Source organism: Orcinus orca, chromosome 1, assembly GCF_937001465.1.
Source record: "Orcinus orca chromosome 1, mOrcOrc1.1, whole genome shotgun sequence".
Classification (NCBI taxonomy): domain Eukaryota; kingdom Metazoa; phylum Chordata; class Mammalia; order Artiodactyla; family Delphinidae; genus Orcinus; species Orcinus orca.
The window spans coordinates 98,929,659-98,947,610 of NC_064559.1; the positions used below are offsets into that span (position 1 = coordinate 98,929,659).

At 54.2% G+C, this 17,952-nt stretch overlaps 1 protein-coding gene across 3 annotated transcripts; it reads left to right on the forward strand.

The window, feature by feature from the left end:
- The first annotated feature begins 4,626 nt into the window (after positions 1 to 4,626).
- On the forward strand, positions 4,627 to 17,813 carry SH2D2A (SH2 domain containing 2A). Of its 3 annotated transcripts, none has more exons than XM_033414529.2 (8): positions 4,627 to 5,153; positions 5,756 to 5,916; positions 6,564 to 6,745; positions 7,473 to 7,562; positions 7,816 to 7,984; positions 11,248 to 11,397; positions 11,607 to 11,915; positions 17,334 to 17,813. In XM_033414529.2, exons 1-8 carry the CDS (start codon positions 5,120 to 5,122, stop codon positions 17,487 to 17,489), a joined length of 1,251 nt encoding a protein of 416 aa, XP_033270420.1. In that variant the 5' UTR covers positions 4,627 to 5,119; the 3' UTR covers positions 17,490 to 17,813. The 3 variants fall into 3 exon arrangements, with proteins under 3 accessions (XP_033270420.1, XP_004284582.1, XP_033270421.1); XM_004284534.4 differs by lacking the exon at positions 17,334 to 17,813 and adding an exon at positions 13,654 to 14,764 and having other exon boundaries at positions 4,632 to 5,153; XM_033414530.2 differs by lacking the exons at positions 11,248 to 11,397; positions 17,334 to 17,813 and adding an exon at positions 13,654 to 14,764 and having other exon boundaries at positions 4,632 to 5,153.
- The last annotated feature ends 139 nt before the right edge of the window (positions 17,814 to 17,952 follow it).

The window sequence follows — 17,952 nt, forward strand, 5'->3', positions numbered from 1 at the left end:
AGTGATAGTTAAAGTCTTGGAAAGTCTGCACCTTTTCTGCTCTTCTCAGGTATCTTTAACATGAAATCATTCAGTGGGAAAGCAGTGAAGCAGGGCCCACCCATCCGTATGGGGTTATGTCCCTAACTTCTTGCCATCTGTATTGGCTAGTAGTTAATCAGATCTGATCCCAAGATCTGAAGCCAGACCACCTGGTTCTAATGCCCACTTCCTGACCGTGTGACCTTGGGCAAGTCCCTTGACCTTCTTAAGTCTAGATTCCCTGTCTGTGAAGTGGGGATGATAATCAGAGCATCTCCTTCATGGGTCTGTATAAGGGTATAAGAGTCCATGCCTGTAACGCACTTAGCACGGTGCTTGCTAATGGCAAACACTCAAGACTTGGTGGCTCTAATCTCCCTCCCCACCCCCATACCTAGAGGTCCCAAGTTGGAAGCCCCAGGTTAAGACTAATGTTCTCATTGTGTGACTGAAGCTAAGTCTCTTGACCTTGATCTCAGCTTTCTCACCTGTAAAATGATGCCAGGTAGCCCTCAAATAAGGCAAAGCCTGCCCTTGACAGTTATTTATCAAGTAATAACTGATTATACAAGGTAATGGTGGGCCGTTGGTAAAGTCTGAACATAGGGTAGGATGGTACACACACACACACACACACACACACACACACACACACACACACACACACACACACACACACACACACACACACCAGTTTTGTTCCCTGAATGCAAATGGTAGGAACGAAAAAGTAAAGAAAGATATTTGTGTATATTATCCTTGTTATGCTAGACACAGATCTCCTCAGATTCCCTCCATTGCCGCCTCCTTTCCAAAAGCCCTGGTCTGGAACTTGCTATAAAGGACAAGAGGTTGCTCCTTATACTTTCCAGCACTAAGAAAGAGACACAGCATTTATTTGGACTGTTTAGATTTGGAGGCTAGGTGTGCTGCACTTGAGAATATCACCTCAAGCTAGTCGTGAGGTGATTCAGAAGGCTGGCAGTTTTAAGAGAGTCCCAGAGCAAGACAGTCCCCTGCAGCAGGTCCAGGCTGCAAACAAGCTGCCCCGCCTCTCGGGCCTTGTGAGCCAGCACGTTCAGTGGTGCTGGAAATCCCTGTTGTGAGGGATAAGGATGCTGTGTGGAGTCTGGCAAGCTCTGATGGGGAACTGCAGCACATACCCTGGGATTCTGGAACAAGGTTATGCCCTCTCTGACAAAGAATTACATCTGAAAAACAGCTCCTGGTTCGATAGTGGGCCCTAATAGAGACTGAGTGCCTGACCACTGGGCGCCAGGTGACCATTCAACATGAGCTGCCCATCATAACACTGAATGTTATCTAAAGTTGGACAGGCAAAGCAAGTAATTTCATTCTGTGGTGGGCGTGATACATCTGTACCAGTCTTGAACTGATGCAGAATTCAAAAGTAAATTGCATGAGCAGGCAGCCCAGACTGCCAATCTCCTGCCTCTATTGCTACTGCTTCTTCTTCAACCACATTTGTAACCTCATAGGGATTCCCTATAACCAACTGATAGATGTGCCAGGATGACATGTTGGCACTAGCAGCAGTATGGTCTCACTCAGAGTGTCCCTGAAAGACAGTGCTAAAGGGAAATCCTCCCAGAGCTGCAGCATACATCCGTCATCCTCTTTGCACATAGGGAAAGATGGTCCAGAGTAAGGATGGGCATGGACTACTAGGGAGTGGCAAACAGCTTGGCCAGTTGGTCAGAGAATGTCTGGGACATCTCTTAGTACTTCCTTGCCTGGCGATGACTGTTAATGGGTAGCTACAACAACCAACAGGGGCAGGGCAACTAGGGGTCTATACCTTGGGGGAATGAAGTTCTGGATCACCCCACCAGAAAAACAACCCAGACCAGATGAAATGCTAACTAAAGGTGGGGGCATCTAGAATGAGTGGCGGAGGAGGGGGATGATGACTATCAATCAGAGCCTCTGGATCAGTTACAACTACAAGGATTGTAGCTTTTCTCACTTATCCTCTCACCTCAGTCTTTGAGAAAGACACCCTTGACCTCCACCTTGAAGGGGGTTGTGTGACTGAGTGTAGCTCCCTTCTTGGAGAGTAAGGATGTTTCTGTTTGTACAGAACAAATGTAAGCCCTGTCTTGTAGTATAAGATCTGTATATGATGAGAAGGCACAAGGGGTAGACTGTGTTGGACACAAAACTTGTACACCTCCTTAGATTCTTTTCATTGACTCCTTGGCTGGCTGCCTCCCAAACCACTTCCACTTTTTTCAGAGCCCTTTTTCGGGACCTGAGCTGGCTAGAGTCCAAGCTGAATCCTAGGAATGCACAGTCTTCACACCTCACCTGTTGAACCTATCTCTCTGAGTCACCTCTCCATTTCTGATTAATATCAGACACCACACCAAGGACCATGAGATCTGGCTTCCTGAGCAGATACCAAGGTACAGGGGATGCAATCTCTAAGTCGGTTCCTGTGGGACCATCTTGATCAATGGGAAGTGGGAAGTATGAGGGAGCTGGGAAGATAAGTTCTTCCTCCTTTCTCCCCTCTGTGGGTTACTCCAAGTTGTGGTTTCAGCTTGCACCCTGTCTGGAGAAAGTCCTCAAGTGAAAATACCTGTCAAGAAACTGGATGTTTCTCTTTTCAGCTCATTTTGAAGTGATAACCAATGCAGTAATATTATTCTACTTTTTTTTTTGCTTCACTTCTCTTCTCCTTATCCTCACCACCCTGAGCTTGTACCTCCCAAATAAAGTGTCAAACTTTGAGTCTTGCATTGAGCTCTACTAAGAGACTTGCTAAGCTTGTTTGTCCTCAAGACTAAATCCTGAGCTGGGATGCTTCCTCGCTACAGGAGACATGATTGGGTTCATCAGCGTAGCCGTTGCTCCTCCCCATCTGGGCATGTGGAAGAATACACATCCCTGGGAGTTCGCTGGTGGCCCAGTGATTAGGATTCTTGGCTTTCACTGCTGTGGCTTGGGTTCAATCCCTGGTCAGGGAACTGACATCCTGCAAGCCACCTGCTTTGGCTAATAATGTGTTAGCGGAAGGAGCATGTTTCACTCCCAGAGATGGGGAGAGCATTTAGGAAAGAGTGGCTAACTCTCCATATGCCTCTTCCCGTGCCACAGTGACTGTGGGAGGGTGTGTAGCTATGGAAGCACCATAATGTTTAGGCAACCTGGGAGGCTGAGCCACCACCTGGGCAACAGCTGCCCTGAAGAGATGCCCAGCTCTTCAGTGTAACTTGCATGGGTAAGAAACGAACTTTTGTTGTGTTAAGCTGCTGAGATCTTGGTGTTCTTTGTCACCTCAGCATAACCTAGCCTATACTAACTGATGTTCCACTTCCAAACCATATGAAGAAGTGTTCAAGAGAATCACACACCATCATGGGAGGAGGGCTTCAAGAAGAGGACAGGGGCATCTTGCTCCCTAGCTGACGTCTGCTGAGCCCACTCTGCTTTCGGTGCAGAGCATAGTGAGGGAGGTCATTCATCATGCCTTAGTCTCGATCCCATCCCTGGGGGCTGGGATCAAGGCTAAGGCAACAGTTTTTAAGGAAGGGAAGAGGGCTCAGGCAGCTCAGGGGGAGGCAAGGCTTTGGGGTATGGGTGTGGCTGGGCCAGCCGTGACTCCTGGGGGAAGTCTTTCCCTCTCAGAGCTGCTGGGGAAGTAGCTCTCCAGGCTGTCGGGACTCCAAAGTCCTTCCTGGGTGCAAGGCAGTGTGTACTCTGGCCCTGGCCCCTCCAGCTGCATAATTCACTGCTGGCAGCCCCCAAGCCAGCTTCCGCTCCAGTCATTTCCTTTTTCCATGCAGTTGCACACGCTCATTCCTCTTCTGGAAACACCTTTCCCCACCTTCCTCAACCCTGCTCATCCTCCACAGCTCAGCTCAATCCCCTCTTCTGACATCCCAACCCCCTGTACACGCAGGCATGCACCGCACACATGGCTAGATTAGGAGCCTCTGAGGTGGGCTCCCGTAGCACCAGCCCACACCACTAACTCACCACAACCTTCTGTAAGTACCTGTTGGCAAGTCGTTTCCCCCTCTTGACATCTTGAGACAAGATCCTTTTTCTCTCTGGGCTCTCAGCACCAAGAACAGTGCCTGGCACATAGCCATGGACTGTTGGCCTAAATCACAGTGAAATTTGTAAAAGAAGATCTAGTTTCTAGTCCCAGCTCTGCCGTGAACATCTGAGACACTGACAGACCTGGACCAAGGCACTCAACTTCTCTAAGCTTCAGTTTACCCGTCTGGAAAATGGGGATAATGTTCCCTGACTCCTTCTCATTTGTGAGGATCACACAAGAGAGAAATGGGATTGGTCCTCTAGGGTGGCAGCAGATGTAAGCACACTGCAGGTTTAGGACATCAGCTCTGAAGTTATTAATAACAGCTGCTAATAACGACCTGCTTACTTGAAGGAAATTTCCCCTCCCTTTCTGTGGGATGGCCTGGTTTTGTCCTAACCCAGCTCCATTCTCTGCTTGACGATGAAGCCAGGTTCCCTCTTCCCTATCCCCCTTGTCTCACAGGTTTCATATGACCTCAGAAAATCCTTCAAAAGTCTGACCCACATTCTTTCTGTTGCAGCTCTGCCCCCGCCCTCGTGTGTCCTAAGGGCACAGTCCTGTCTGTGAATCTCCGATGACCCCGAAGCCCCATCACCTTATAAGGCTTATCCTTCTGAGGTTGATGTCCCCACTGCCACTGCTCAGACAGAGGGAGAGAGATGGAGAGAGAGACAAAGAGAGAGGGAGAGAAAGGGAAGCCCCAGTCTGGAGTGAGGGCGTGGAGAGAGAATCACCGGAGAGATGGAGATAAGACAGCAACAAGGACTCCCCAACACCCAGACACACAATGACACAAATACTCACCACACCACCACCACCTTCAGCTGCCTGGCTTCCGGGGGAGGGACAATTGTCTTACGGCTTTCCATGACGTGAGTCCTCCGCGAGGGCTAGGGCTGTGGGTGAGGCGACATTTCCTGCCCCCGGGGGCTGGGGTGAAAGGAGAGATGAATCGCTGAGTGTGCACACCTTTTGAGAGCCCAGACACACACCCTGCTCCAGGGGCTCCTTTCCTAGGCTGCCCCCATGGAGTTCCCCCTGGCCCAGATATGCCCTCAAGGTAAGTGTGAAGTTGGGGAATGTGGGTGGGAGGGAACATCAAGACCCCCATGATGCCTGCCCTCCTCCCTCTGGGCCTGAGCTCCCACTTCAGGGGTGACGGGCCACACCTCAAGCCAGAGCTGGCGGGCAGGCGGCCCACAACCCCTGCTCCCCTTCGGGGGCTCCAGGTCCACGCATCCCTGAGGATAAGGGTGAAAGGGTCTTCTGAGGGCTTCTTCGAGTGGAGAGAGGAGGCAGCAGGAGGATGAAGGAGGCTGGGAGGTCGAGGATCCTGGGCCAGCAGAGGGACCTGCCCTGAAGAGATCTGCCTCCTTTCCCGGATTTCAGGACTTCCGGACCAGCCGAAGGCCAGCTGGCTTACCAGCGCTCCTTCCTGGGGCCCAGTTTCCCTGAGAAGCCCCTCTGCGCCTCCTTGGCCCCTTACTCCTCCTCCCTGAGAAATCGTGTCTGCCATCCCTCCTGCATTTCTCCTGCTGTCACAACTGTCCCTGTCCTCCAGGTCCCCAGGGAGAGGCCTATGGGGCGCCTCTGAGCCTGGGGGAGGGGTGGGCGGCAGAGGGAGAGGCAGGCCCTCACTGAGAAACTTCTCTGTGCTAACAGGGAGTCAAGAAGCCCCCACCATAACCTTCAGCACCTTCCAGCCCATAGACTTGAACCGCAGGAGCTGCCAGAGCCTGGGCTTGCTGCCGGGACCCAGACTCCAGGCCCTGAAGGCCCAGGAAGCCCAGCCCAGCCCCAGGGCCTCCGCTGTGCACCCTGCGGTGAGTGGGAACCTGGGGGGTGTTGCTCCCTCCTCTGCTCCCACCGTCCCACGGGTGAGGGCTTGCAGGGGGACAGAGGCCAAGGCAGGAATGAGCTGGAGGCTGCCGACAAAGCCAGCGGCCCAGAGGGAGGGTCTGCATCTCTGTCCGTGGCCTTCATTTGCCCAGTGCATCCTCATCTCAGGCCTTCTCACTCACCCAGTCATTAGGAAATCCTCCCTGTGAACCAGCTCAGTCCCTCTTACTGTAGGGTGAGCCCTCCCTCATTCTAGCCTCTGGCGTTCCCTTCATCCCTCAGGCCAGGGAATGCCTTTCTGTCCATCTGGAAGGCCTCACTCCCATTTAAGCACAGTTTAACAGTTCACTGCTACTGGATCAAAGGCCCACGGACCCAGACGGAAGTGGAAGGAAATTCCCTGGAAACAAAAACAGTTTGACCTAAAGAAGAGATTTAAGTTACACTTTGGGAGGGACTTTCTGAGCAATTATACCCTAAAATAGGCAACAGGGATGGGGGACGGGGAGCTTCCTCCACATGTCCAGGAGGGGCTAGGTATGAGGATGAGAAGGGAGTAGCTGGCTTGAAGTCAGAAGAAGGACCACTAATCATGGCTACTTCCCCCTCCTTGAACTCTTCCCCTATCCAGGCACCTCCCCAGGCCCCAGGGGCTGCCTGCAGCCCAAAGGATATTGGGAAGGAAGAGGTGCCTAGGGAAGGAGGCATGTCCCTGCAGGCTGAGACTCAGGCTTGGTTCCAGAAGACCCAGGCCCATGAGCTCCTGCAGCATGGGGCAGCCCCTGCTTGGTTCCACGGCTTCATCACCCGGAGGTGAGTCACAGAGGAAGAAATAGGCCCAGAGAAGGGCAGGAGCCAGTCCCGGGTCCTGCGGTCAGTCAGGAGTAGATTGAGGCTACAGGCCAGGCTATGACACCTGGAGGTTCCAAGCCTCCTCGTTAAGGCAGCTCTCCTGGGGGAGATCATTGGAGAGGTTCTAGCCCAAACCCCCTACTCCGTACCTCAGTTTCTCCCTTCTAGGCTCAACTTTCCTCCTGTCTCTAAGGCTTCTAGTGCTCAAGTTTCCACCTCTGCCTCAGTCTCTCTCCCTCCATCTTTATTTACCTCTGGCTCTCTCCAGCCCTCTCTTTCTTCCCTCCCTTGCAGTTCCTCCCTCTTCCTCCACTTCTCAGCTTCACTTCTCCCATATCTCTCTGTTCACATCCTCTGTTCAGCTTGTGACTTCTGAAGTCTAGGAGTCTATTACCATCCCTCTTGCTGCGGCCGCTGTACTGACCCCCTTAGTCCCCCACCCCAGGCTGCTTTTCCAGCCAGGATGAGGCCAGGAGGAGGATGCAGGGCTGGGAGGTCTCCTGACCATCTACACCCAGTCCCTGCAGCAGGAGCTCAGTGCCCACATCCTCTCTCTCCCACCTCCACCCTTCTCTAGCCACTTATGCCCTCTTGGTAGGGGGTAGGGGTCCCCCCATGAGAGCCAGGGAGACAGGGGGTGAGGCTGGAAGAGTCTGAGCATCTTCCGTGTCTTCTCCATCACCCACAGAGAGGCTGAGAGGCTGCTAGAGAGCAAGCCTCAGGGATGCTACTTGGTGCGTTTCAGTGAGAGCGCCGTGACCTTTGTGCTGACTTACAGGTGAGGGGCGGAGCGCTGCGCTGGGCGACAGGGAGGCGGGGCTTCGGGCTAATCAGAGGGCGGGCTTGATACTGACGGACGTGTGAGGGGAAGAACTTCATGCTGACTCCCAGCAGGGGTGGAGGAGGTCTATGCTCAGCCCCCAGGCTACTAAGGGTGGGAGACCCGGGCGCGGGGCGGGTAGGGGTCACTCCTCGTTCTGGTGCCCTGGCCTGGAAGAGGGAGCAGGTCTGATCCTGACTAGTGCCTCCAGGAGCCGGACTTGCTGCCGCCACTTCCTGCTGGCCCAACTCGGGGACGGGCGCCACGTGGTGCTGGGCGAGGACAGCGCCCACGCGCGGCTGCAGGACCTGCTGCGGCACTACCAGGCGTGCCCGCTGAGCCCCTACGGGGAGACGCTCACCGAGCCCCTCGCCCGCCAGGTACGCAGCCCCCATCCCCGGCCCTGACACTGACCCTGACCCTGGGAACCCAGGCCAGCGCCCCCTCCCCACGCAGAGCCCAGGCCGCAGGACCTCGACATCAGGCACTTTCCCATTCCCACCGACGACCCAGCCAAACCTCCCTTGCCCACACATCTCCACGCAGATGCCCTTCCAGAAAGATGCGTGTGCTGGAGGAGGGGTCCTTGAGAGACCAGCCCAGCCACACAAAGGCTGGGAGTGGCCAGCTAGGCAGACGGGTCATTTGGTGGTGGTGGGGGGGGTGTTTTTTGTTTTTTTGTTTTTTGCCTCGAAGCTTGTGGGATCTTAGTTCCCTGATCAGGCATTGAACTCGGCAGTGAAAGTGCCCAGTTCTAACCACTGGACGTCCAGGGAATTACTGGGTCATTTGTTCTTTAAATTAAGAGATATTTACTGAGACAAGACATATGGGTGTCAAACCCACAAAGCTACTTACCACCGGCAAAGACATATAATAGGAATCACGTGTGAGAGTGTGATGAGAGAGGAAATACAGAGTGGGGTGCCATTGAGCTCACGTGGTGGGGAGCCGTGTCAGAGAGTGCCTCCCTGAGGAAGTTCAGGCAGTTCTGAGGGACCACTCTGTGCCAGGCATTGGTCCGGGCACTGGAAAAATTGCAGTAAACAAAACTGACCCAAATACCCCTACATCCATGGAGCTTCCATTCTAGTGACAGGAGACAGACAAGAATGCGTAATACAGATAACAAACAGAGAATACAGAAACAAGGAGTGACAGGGTTGGGGCTATTTTACATAGGAACATCTGGGAAGGCTATTCTGGTAAGGGGACATTTGAACAAAGGTCTGAATAAAGTAAGGGAGAAAGTCATGCAGATAACTAGAGGAAAAACATTCTAGGTAGATAGCACAGCAGGTGCAAAGGCCCTGAGGCAGAAGGATCCTTGATGTGTGTGAATAAGAGCAGTAAGGAAGCTAGCATGGGTAGAGAGGTAGGAAATGAGCCCACAGGGGTGAAGGAAAGGGGCCCAGTAAATTCTTGTATGATTTGGAATTTTATTCTGAGTGAGATGGGATGGCACTGGACAGTTACAAGCTAAAGAGTGACATGACCTGGCAAGTTTGAGAGGGACATGGGTGACCAGATGGAGACCACTACAATACTTCAGGAGAGAAGATGGCAGCCTGGACCCGGTTGGTAGAGGTGAAGGGGTGAGGAGGTGGAACACTGGGTCTGTTTGGAAAGTGGAGCTGACAGGGTTTTTGCAGGATTGGGTGAGGAGTGTGAAAAGATGGAGTTGTCATTGACTGAGATGAGGAAGGCTACAGGAGGAGCAAGTCTGCGGGAGGCAGGGGAGATGGCGAGTTCAGTTTTGACACTTGCGGTTTGAGACATCCATTCAATATGCAAATGGAGATGTCAAGTACGCAGTTGGAATACAGGGATCTGGAGTTTAGGACAGAAGTCTAGGTTGGAGATCAACATTTGGGAGCCATCAGCATGTAGACGGATTGATTCTAAAGGCTTCAGGAGGGATGAAATCTCAGGAATGAGTGTAGATGGAAAAGAATACCAAGTCTCCAGCATTGAGAGTTTGCAGAAATAAGGGGGAAACTACAAAGAAAACTGAGAAGGAGCAGTCAGAGAGAGAGGGGAGAAGAACCAGGAGTGTGATGCTCTAGACGCGAAGCAAAGAAAACGCATCAGGGAAGAGCAGGTCCCAGTGCATCCAGAATTAACCACTGGATTTGGCCAACAGAAGGTCACTGGTGACCTGGGCAAGAATAGTTTCCTGGAGCTTGATTGGAGTCAGTTCAAAGAACTTGCCTTGGGCTTCCCTGGTGGCTCAGTGGTTGAGAGTCCGCCTGCTGATGCAGGGGACACGGGTTCGTGCCCCAGTCCAGGAAGATCCCACATGCCGCGGAGCGGCTGGGCCCGTGAGCCATGGCTGCTGAGCCTGCGCGTCCGGAGCCTGTGCTCCGCAATGGGAGAGGCCACAACAGTGAGAGGCCCGCGTACTGCAAAAAAAAAAAAAAGAACTTGCCTTGAGGGACTGTGCCTAGGGGTAACTCTTGTGCAGAATTTTGTGAGGAATAAGTGGAGACCTGAAGATTCCCAAGCAGTTGGAACAGGGTGTAGGGAAGTCTGGTGGGGAGGGGAGCCAGCTGGAGCTGCGAGAGCCAAAGGCAGAGCTGTCAGAGACCAAGCTCCATGACCGGCCCTCAGAGGGTCTTGTCACTCACGTTTTCTGGAGTTTGGGCTTTATCCTGGAGCAACAGGCAGCCATGGAAGGATTGCTAGGGGAACTTCTGCAGGCTTACTCTGCTCACGGAGTGGAGAATGGGTTAGCAGGGCAAGATGATGCAGGAGGAGGACTTAGGAGGCCTGAACTGGAGTGGTAGCTGTGGGCGTGGAGAAGGTGTGCAGATGTAAAGATATTTAGGCAGTGGAAGGAGCAGGGTTTGTGCTCCGTTAGATGTGGGGAGGAAGGGAGGGAGGTGTCCAGGTTGACTCCTAAGGTGCTGCTGTTTTGGCAGCAGGGTAGAGGTGCTATTTTTTATTCATAAAGGGAATGCTAAGAACTCTTAGGGGGTTGAGGCAAGGAAAAAGAATTCTGACTTGAATCCATGAACTGCCTATACACCTTCAGATGGAGACATACACTTGGTGGATTGCAGAAGCATGAGAAAAGGCCTATGGCCTGAGCCTTCCAAAAGTAGTGGGCATGTGGAGAACATTCAAGAACCCAGGGATAAATGCTGAGCAAAAAGCATACCTAACATGGGAAGGAACCCTATAAGGCTCATCTCCTCATCCCTGAGGCAGTGTCTCTGTCCCGAGAATGTCTAGCTTAGAGCTCCATAAAGTAGAGTCGCCTGGCACCTGCAGAAATAAACACAGGCACAGAAGTCTTGGAGATCTATCCCCATGCCGAAAAATTTTAGGCTAAAGACTTCTAAAGCCTTGTTGCAGTTTTACAACCACAGGTACAAATGGCGACTGGCCTGGCCCTATGTTCCAGATGAAGTTAAGTTTAATGCTAAGTATCGCCTGTGACCAGAGCGACTGTCCCGCCTCCTGGTCTCCTTGCCGCCTCTTCCTCACCCAGAAACCCAGCGCCACCCAAATTTCTGTGTCGCACCTCCACCCCCGACATTATCCGTATGGACGAGATTATTTTGCGCCCCGCTGCATCACTTGCCGACTCCCATCCGCCCCTCGTGCACCAAGTCCCTGAGGCCTCCTTCTTTCCCCGCAGACTCCTGAGCCCGCAGGACTGTCCCTAAGGACTGAAGAATCAGACTCTGGAAGCAAAAGCCAGGTCTCACAACCTCAGTATACCTCAATCCTCAAAAAAGAGCAAAGCGCAGCCCCCACGCAGAAAGATGGGGCGGGGGGGCCAAAGCAGGTACTGGGCGGGAGGGGCTGAGAGAGGTGGTGGGGCCTGAGGGAGTGGAGGAGCCGGGAGACGGAAAGAGGGAAGGCCCTGCGGTCAGGGGCGGGGCCAGCGGGGAGGGGGCGGGGCCTGCAGGGAGCGGAGGCTCGGGCTGAGCTGCAGCTTTGGCCCTGCCTGTGTTGCTCTGACCCACTCTCCTCCCCGCCTGCCTTCTCTCTTAGACGTCCCAGCCGCCCAAGCCCAAGCCTCCCATCCCCGCCAAGCCTCAGCTGCCTCCCGAAGTCTACACAAGCCCCGCTCCGAGACCCCGCCCAACCCCGCCCCCCAAGCCCTCCAACCCCATCTACCACGAACCTGATGAACCCATAGACTTCTATGCCATGGGCCGTGGCAGCCCCGGGGAAGGCCCCAGCAACATTTATGCCGAAGTGGAGGTGAAGGTGCCTGATTCAGGGTGTGAGGGCCCGCCGTGCATCCTCAGGCACGAAGTCCTACGGAAGTGCCAGTCCAGGCCTGTCCCAGGAAGCCAGGTAAATAATGGGGGTGCAAGGAGGATTTCCTGAAAGCAGATTGCGGAGGGTGGAGAAGGTGTTCAGACAGGATGCCTGGGTCAGGGTGAATGCAGGTCAGAGGTCTGAGGTGAGATGGGAAGGACAGAGGGTCCAGGCTGCCAGCAACCCTCTTCCAGGCCCAGAGTTGCTCCCTCTCCTCTGCCTGGAGTTACTGGGACCTGTCTCCCCTTTGTCAAGTCCCCACTCCCTCCACTTCTCAGAGAAAATAGAGGCCCCGTCAGCCTTCCCCCAACTGAGCCTGTGTCCCTCTCACCTGGCTTGTCCTCTTCAGACCCACCTGAGATTGACCCCACCCTGTGCTGGCAATCTCCTCCCAAGTCTGAACTTGGGCCTCTCACTCTGGCTGCCTCCCCTCAGCCTTCAGGGACCTCCTAAAGAAGAGCACCTGGAGTCCCTTGTGTCACCTCAGATGAGCTCAGGGGAGGGGGTACCTGCACGTCCCCTCCTTCTGCACACTCCTCCTCTCCTCCATCCTCCCACCTGCCCAGTCTTCTCACTGATCAGTTCAAGTCAGTATCTTGTTTCGTGGGATGTGTTAGACCCACCAGCTGCTCCCACGCAATCCCTCTGCCTCTGCCCGCCTCCTCAGGCCCTTCCCCACCCTCCCCCCCACTTCTGGCACCTCAGGCTCCTGCTCAGCCCTTGTGCCTGCTCACACTTATCCACACCCCTGCCACCTGCTACCATCCTAGAGCTGAGGTCACCAGTCCATGTCTCTACGCAAACTTCTCTCCAGGCTTCTGCTCAGCTCCCCAGCATCCCACAGCTTCTTGGACTCAGCACAGCCCACACTGTTCTTACCCTACTCCCTGGATTGCTCCCTCCATTGTTCCCTCTCTGATCGGGTACCTCTCCAGTCACCCAACTATTCAAGATCGTAGGGCTCCCTTGACGTCTCCCCTCTCTTCACCCTCACTCCCCTATAAGCCACTGATTCCTGCTGAGTCTCTTCCTAAATATATTTTTCCTTTCCCCAGTTTCAGCCCCCATCATCTCTCATCAGGACTTATCCAAGGGCTTCTTAACTGGCCTCCTAACCACCAGTCTTGACACTTCTGACCCACTATGCCCCAAGAAAGTCAGAATGGTCTTTCTAAAACAGCTACCTGGCCCATGAGGCCCTCTATACTTGTGTGGGCTGGGGAACCACCTCCTCAGTCTTACCATCAGCTGCTCCCACCCTCCCAGAACTGGTCACATTCCTCCAAACACACCAAGTGGTTGCAAACCTCCCAAGGTTTTGCACATGCCAGTCCCTCTGCCTATAGCTACTTCCTGCAAGTGCACCCTCCGGCTGCCCAGCAACCTTCTAATCATCCTTCAGGATCAGCTTGCCCTTCTCCTCCTCTGCAAAGACTTCCCTGACCTCACCGCAGAGGCCGTCCACACAGAGGCTTTATACACACCTGCCATGCCACTGATCATTGACACCCATCTCCCCTCTCCCCCAGCAGAGTGTGAGCTCCCTGAGGGCAGGGGCTGGGACTTGTTCATCTCTGTTTCCAGAGCACCCAGCACAGTGCCTGGCAAAGAGCAAGTGCTCAGGAAATGTTTGTTGAATGAATGAGAGAGGTTTAGACCTCCTCTCTGCAGGCCAATGTCTGTTAAGATCAGACATCTTGGCCCTTGAGGCTGCAGGTAAGCCTAGGAGGCAGAAGGAAGAGGGTGTGACCTGGGACCATCCTTCTCTCTACAGAATCCAGGTGGCCAACAACTGCATTCTGAGAACTCTGTGGCTGAACAAGGCCCTGCTGTGCCCCACAAGCCCCTACCCCGCTGGGGGCACACCCTCCCCCACAACCTTTCTAGACAGGTGCTTCAGAACAGAGGTCAGGCGTGGCTCCCCCTGGGTCCTCCTCAGTAGCTGCTGAGTCTGAGCTGGGGTGGGGTGGGGGTGGGGGATAACTTGGAACAGCGGGTCCAGAGACCTTCACACACACCCAGGCGCCCTTCTCACAAAATGTGGATGGAACAAACTGTAGATGATCAAAGCTGGAAAGGACTTCAGCCATCATCCATTGCAAAGATGGCAAAAAGGTGTCACCTCGCATGCCAACTCCAATCCATTCATTGTGGCTGCCTAGAGCGCTGCAATGGAAAGGATGTTGAGGTCATATCTGAACTCAGCAGAAAAGAACTCTGTGATTGATTAGTGATGTCTGCCACGGGTGAGAGAAGGAAGAGGATCAGCATCTCCTTTGCTCTTACTGATCAAGTTCGACTCCCTCACTGTGCAGATAAGGAAACAAAACCAGAGAGGGATAGTGGCTTAGTCAAGGTCAAGGACTAGAACCCCAGCTTCCTGTTTAGTGCTCTGTTCCATACCCCACATCCACTAACTCTTTACCACAGGAAATGTCAGAGATTTCCTCAGGAAATCTGGCTGCTTTCCAGAGTTCTGCCTCATGGGGGCCCGGGTGCTTGTTCCCCTCCTCCAGATCCCAGCTTACCCCTGTTCCCCTAACTGGTCTGGGGCCCCACAAAGAAGCCTGGAGGTCAGAGGAGCAAATGTGGAGTCGGCTTCCTTTTAGGGACACACTCACTTGTTCCCCCCCAAGAGTCTCCAAGAACCCAATGGCTCAGTGCTTGCCTCTAAGGAAGTGGGCTAGGAGGGCCCTGCTGCAGCCCGCTGCCCTGGTTTCTCCTCCTGGAGTCTGATTTCCTTGGCCCTCTGAGCCTTTGAGTCTGGGCCCTGGTCCAATGCTGCTGTTGTCTGAGGAACAGTTTGGCGAGAACAGATGTTAGAACTTGTTTGTTGATTCTTGTCTGGCTAATAAATCATCGCCAACCACCTCCCCCAACAGGGATTCAAGTACTCCAGGCTCCTTCTGTCTCTCCTTCTGACTCTCTCTCTCATATTGTGGAAGGCAAGTGGTTGAACGACCATTGCAATGGTGGGAGAAGGGTTGGGGGTTGAGAGACTCCTGGGCAAGGGTCACAGATCTATGGGCTGGGGGCAGGGAGACAGCAAAGCAAGGGACACAGACCTCTCTCTGAAAAGTATTCTCTCCCTAACTGGGGTGAGCTGGGCAGCTAGCCAGGGGCAGAGGAGTGGCTACATCACCTGCGGGTTGCCAGGAAAGAAAGGGGCAGGGAGGGGAGTGGTTGAAAGGTAGCCCCTGCACCTCCTTCCCCAACCCCCTGCCAAACACAGGACAGGGAGGGGGAGGGGGCATTGTTAGCCTATGTGTGTGAGCCCCTTAGGAGGATGGGGAGCCCCCCTGCAGCAGCTCCCAGCCTCTTGGGCTTAGGCCTCCCCTGTTCCTCTTATGAGGCTTCCTCCCGTCTGCCCAGACCCACTTCAGGGCCATCTTCCTGCCTCTGTGGCCAAGCTCTGCATTCTAAGCTTCAACCACCTAGAAGAATCTGCCTTGGGTCTTATTTTTTTATCAGACTGGAGGCTCCCTGAGGCAGGGCTGTGTCCGCACCTGGATGGCCCTGAGGGCTCAGAATAGACTGCCCCCAGGAGCCACTCAGGGGACTTCTGGGTACTCCTGTGGTCCCAGCCTGTTCTATGAGAGTTCAGTCAAGACAATCAGAGCCCATCGAGGTCTCTCTTCCTGCCAAGGGGCCCTGGGTACTTGCCTGAATCACAGAAGCCCCCCAGACCCCCTCCCTGAAGACATATTCCCTAGGCCTAGGTGCTGCCACCACCATGCCACCCCCAGCCTGGTGCAGGGCCAGCTCCAGTGACTAGTGAATTCCCCTCCTTTCCACTCAGTGCTAATCAGCTCAAGGAGAAATATGGTTGCTGAGTCAACAGAGTGGGGTTCCACTTCCTTCTGTCTGTAGGTCTAAACTCCCTCCTGAGCAAGAGACGGGGGAGGGGAGGGGAGCAGATGGCTTTGGGAGGGGAGGCTGAAAGCGCAAGAAAGGTCTTAGATTAGACTCAGGGAGTCACCTCATGGCTGGTTCCTCGTGGCAGGGGAGGAGGCAGGAAAAGGAGGGGCTTGCTGTATAGCAAGGGCTGGAAATCAGAGTCAGAAGATGGGATTTCCTTAGACTTCAGGATGGCGGGTTCGGGGAGGGGACAGAAATGCCTAGGGACCCACTTGGTGTTTCTGAAGGAGCAAAGCCTGCTAGAAAGGGGTGAGCAGGGCCCAGGGAATCTCCCCCTCCCTCTTCAGCTCCTCACAGCTAGGGGTGGACTCCCCAGAGTGGGTGGGAGGATCCAGATGATGGCATTGTCAGGAGCCCTGGGTTCCTGTTACGGCTGTTTGCTAACAAGCTGCCCGGCCTTTAACAGGGGAACTTGTTTCTGCACCACTGTTCCCTACACTGCTTTGAAATGGAGAGAATGCCTTATTTGCCCACAGGGCTGCTGTGCAGAGCAGATGAGACCAGGCAGCGAGGGGCTTGGCCGAGCAGGACTGGGACAGGAAGGGACTTCCAGACCCCTTGTGACTGACTTCTTGGTTCAACCAAATCGGAAACTGAGGTCTAGAGAGGGGAGGTGACAGGGTACTGGAGATAGGACCAGATCTTGTCATCCCAGTCCAGTGTTCCCCCTTATACCGTGAGGTCCCTCCCAGGCCAAAGGATAAGGCCCCGGTCCTCCTGAGGGCTCCAGCTGCAGGCCCAGCCCTGACGACCAAGGTGGTGGAACCTCCCTTCTCCCCACCATAGCCATAGGCACCCCTGCACCATCCTGCTGATTTCACTCCCACGGGGGCCTGGGGCTGCGGTGAGACCTCAGGATAGAGAACTTGAGTAACTAGTACAGGAAAGGGAGCCTGGCGATTGTGCTGAGCAGGTTCCTCAGCCCCAGCAGAGACCACTCGGGCGGGGAGGGGGAGGGCATTTCCCAGCTGACTCAATCTCCCATGGTTATTCCATCCCTCCAGCTTCCTCTAGGGAGGGCTCTCTCTGGCTCAGCCCCCTGTCAGAAAGAAGTCTCCTACCCCGAGCCCCAGATCCCCTTCAGAGCCTGCAGAAGGCCTTGCTGCAAGTGGAGGTTCCAGCTTTTTCCTCCAGTTCCAGCCCCTTCAGCACCATGGCCGACCCTGAAGTCTTTTTTTTCCTGCTCCTGTCTCCCTTAAGCTGTCCCCTTTATCCTATCAGCTCCCTCAGCTAATGCAGTAGACAGTCTCAGTAAAGTACCCTGTAACTCTGGCTCAGGGGACCAGGGCAGGGGCAGGGGGCTGAGAAGCTATTAAACCCCAACCTCAGCTGTCCCGAGTCTATAGCACATCATTCCCCATGGACCCACTTAAGGAGGACTGGGGGCCAGTCATCACTGAGGCCCCATCCCCAACTACCTCTACTGGCCTTAGAACATGTGTCCCCACCGGAAACAAAGCTGAGCAGAGGGAGAGGGGGCAAAAGAAGGTTGGGAGCAGACAGCAAAGCCTTCCAGCACCCTTGCCACCTCCCCAGGCCCCACAGAACTTCAACCATCCCCTCAACAGACTGCGGCTTCTTGGACAGCAAGCTCGGCACCCAGCTGGGGCGAAGACCTGGCCAGGTCCCTACCCAAGGGTCAGAGCTGAAACCCCCTTCGTGACAGCTGTGCCATCTCTGGGCAGTTCCTAAGTCTGCGTCCTGAGCCTGTTCCTGTGGACCTCACCTTCCTCAGCTCCTGCCCTGGGCAATGCAGCACTGAACACTTGGGCTTTGCCCCAGCACCTCCAACACCTTCTAGGGCCATTAGGAGCCACTTCTGACCAAGGCCTTCACCTCCCGCCCCCACCAACCCCGCCCCTTGGCTGGTACTGCCATGCCAATTTGAGCCAAGTTATCATTCCTTATTCCTCCTTCCCTCTCCCTCATCCCTGTCTTCTCTTTCCTGTTTATTTGTCAGAACTTGAGGTTATTACCTCAGGAAGCCCTCCCAAATAAAGTCTGTCCATTTTCTAACTTGTATTTCTCTTGGTAACCAAGAAATTCTAACCACCAAATAATAATGTCATCTTTAGTAGGAGTAAAAAGTGGCTTTTAAAAAATGGCTTAGGGCTTCCCTGGTGGCGCAATGGTTGAGAGTCCGCCTGTCGATGCA

Excerpts from the sequence above, each read along its gene's own strand:
- SH2D2A (XM_004284534.4), top strand. The coding sequence starts at position 5,120 with ATGGAGTTCCCCCTGGCCCAGATATGCCCTCAAG. Across the intron at positions 7,563-7,815 it reads ACCTTTGTGCTGACTTACAG|GAGCCGGACTTGCTGCCGCC; the intron begins GTGAGGGGCGGA and ends TAGTGCCTCCAG. Across the intron at positions 11,398-11,606 it reads GGGCGGGGGGGCCAAAGCAG|ACGTCCCAGCCGCCCAAGCC; the intron begins GTACTGGGCGGG and ends CTTCTCTCTTAG.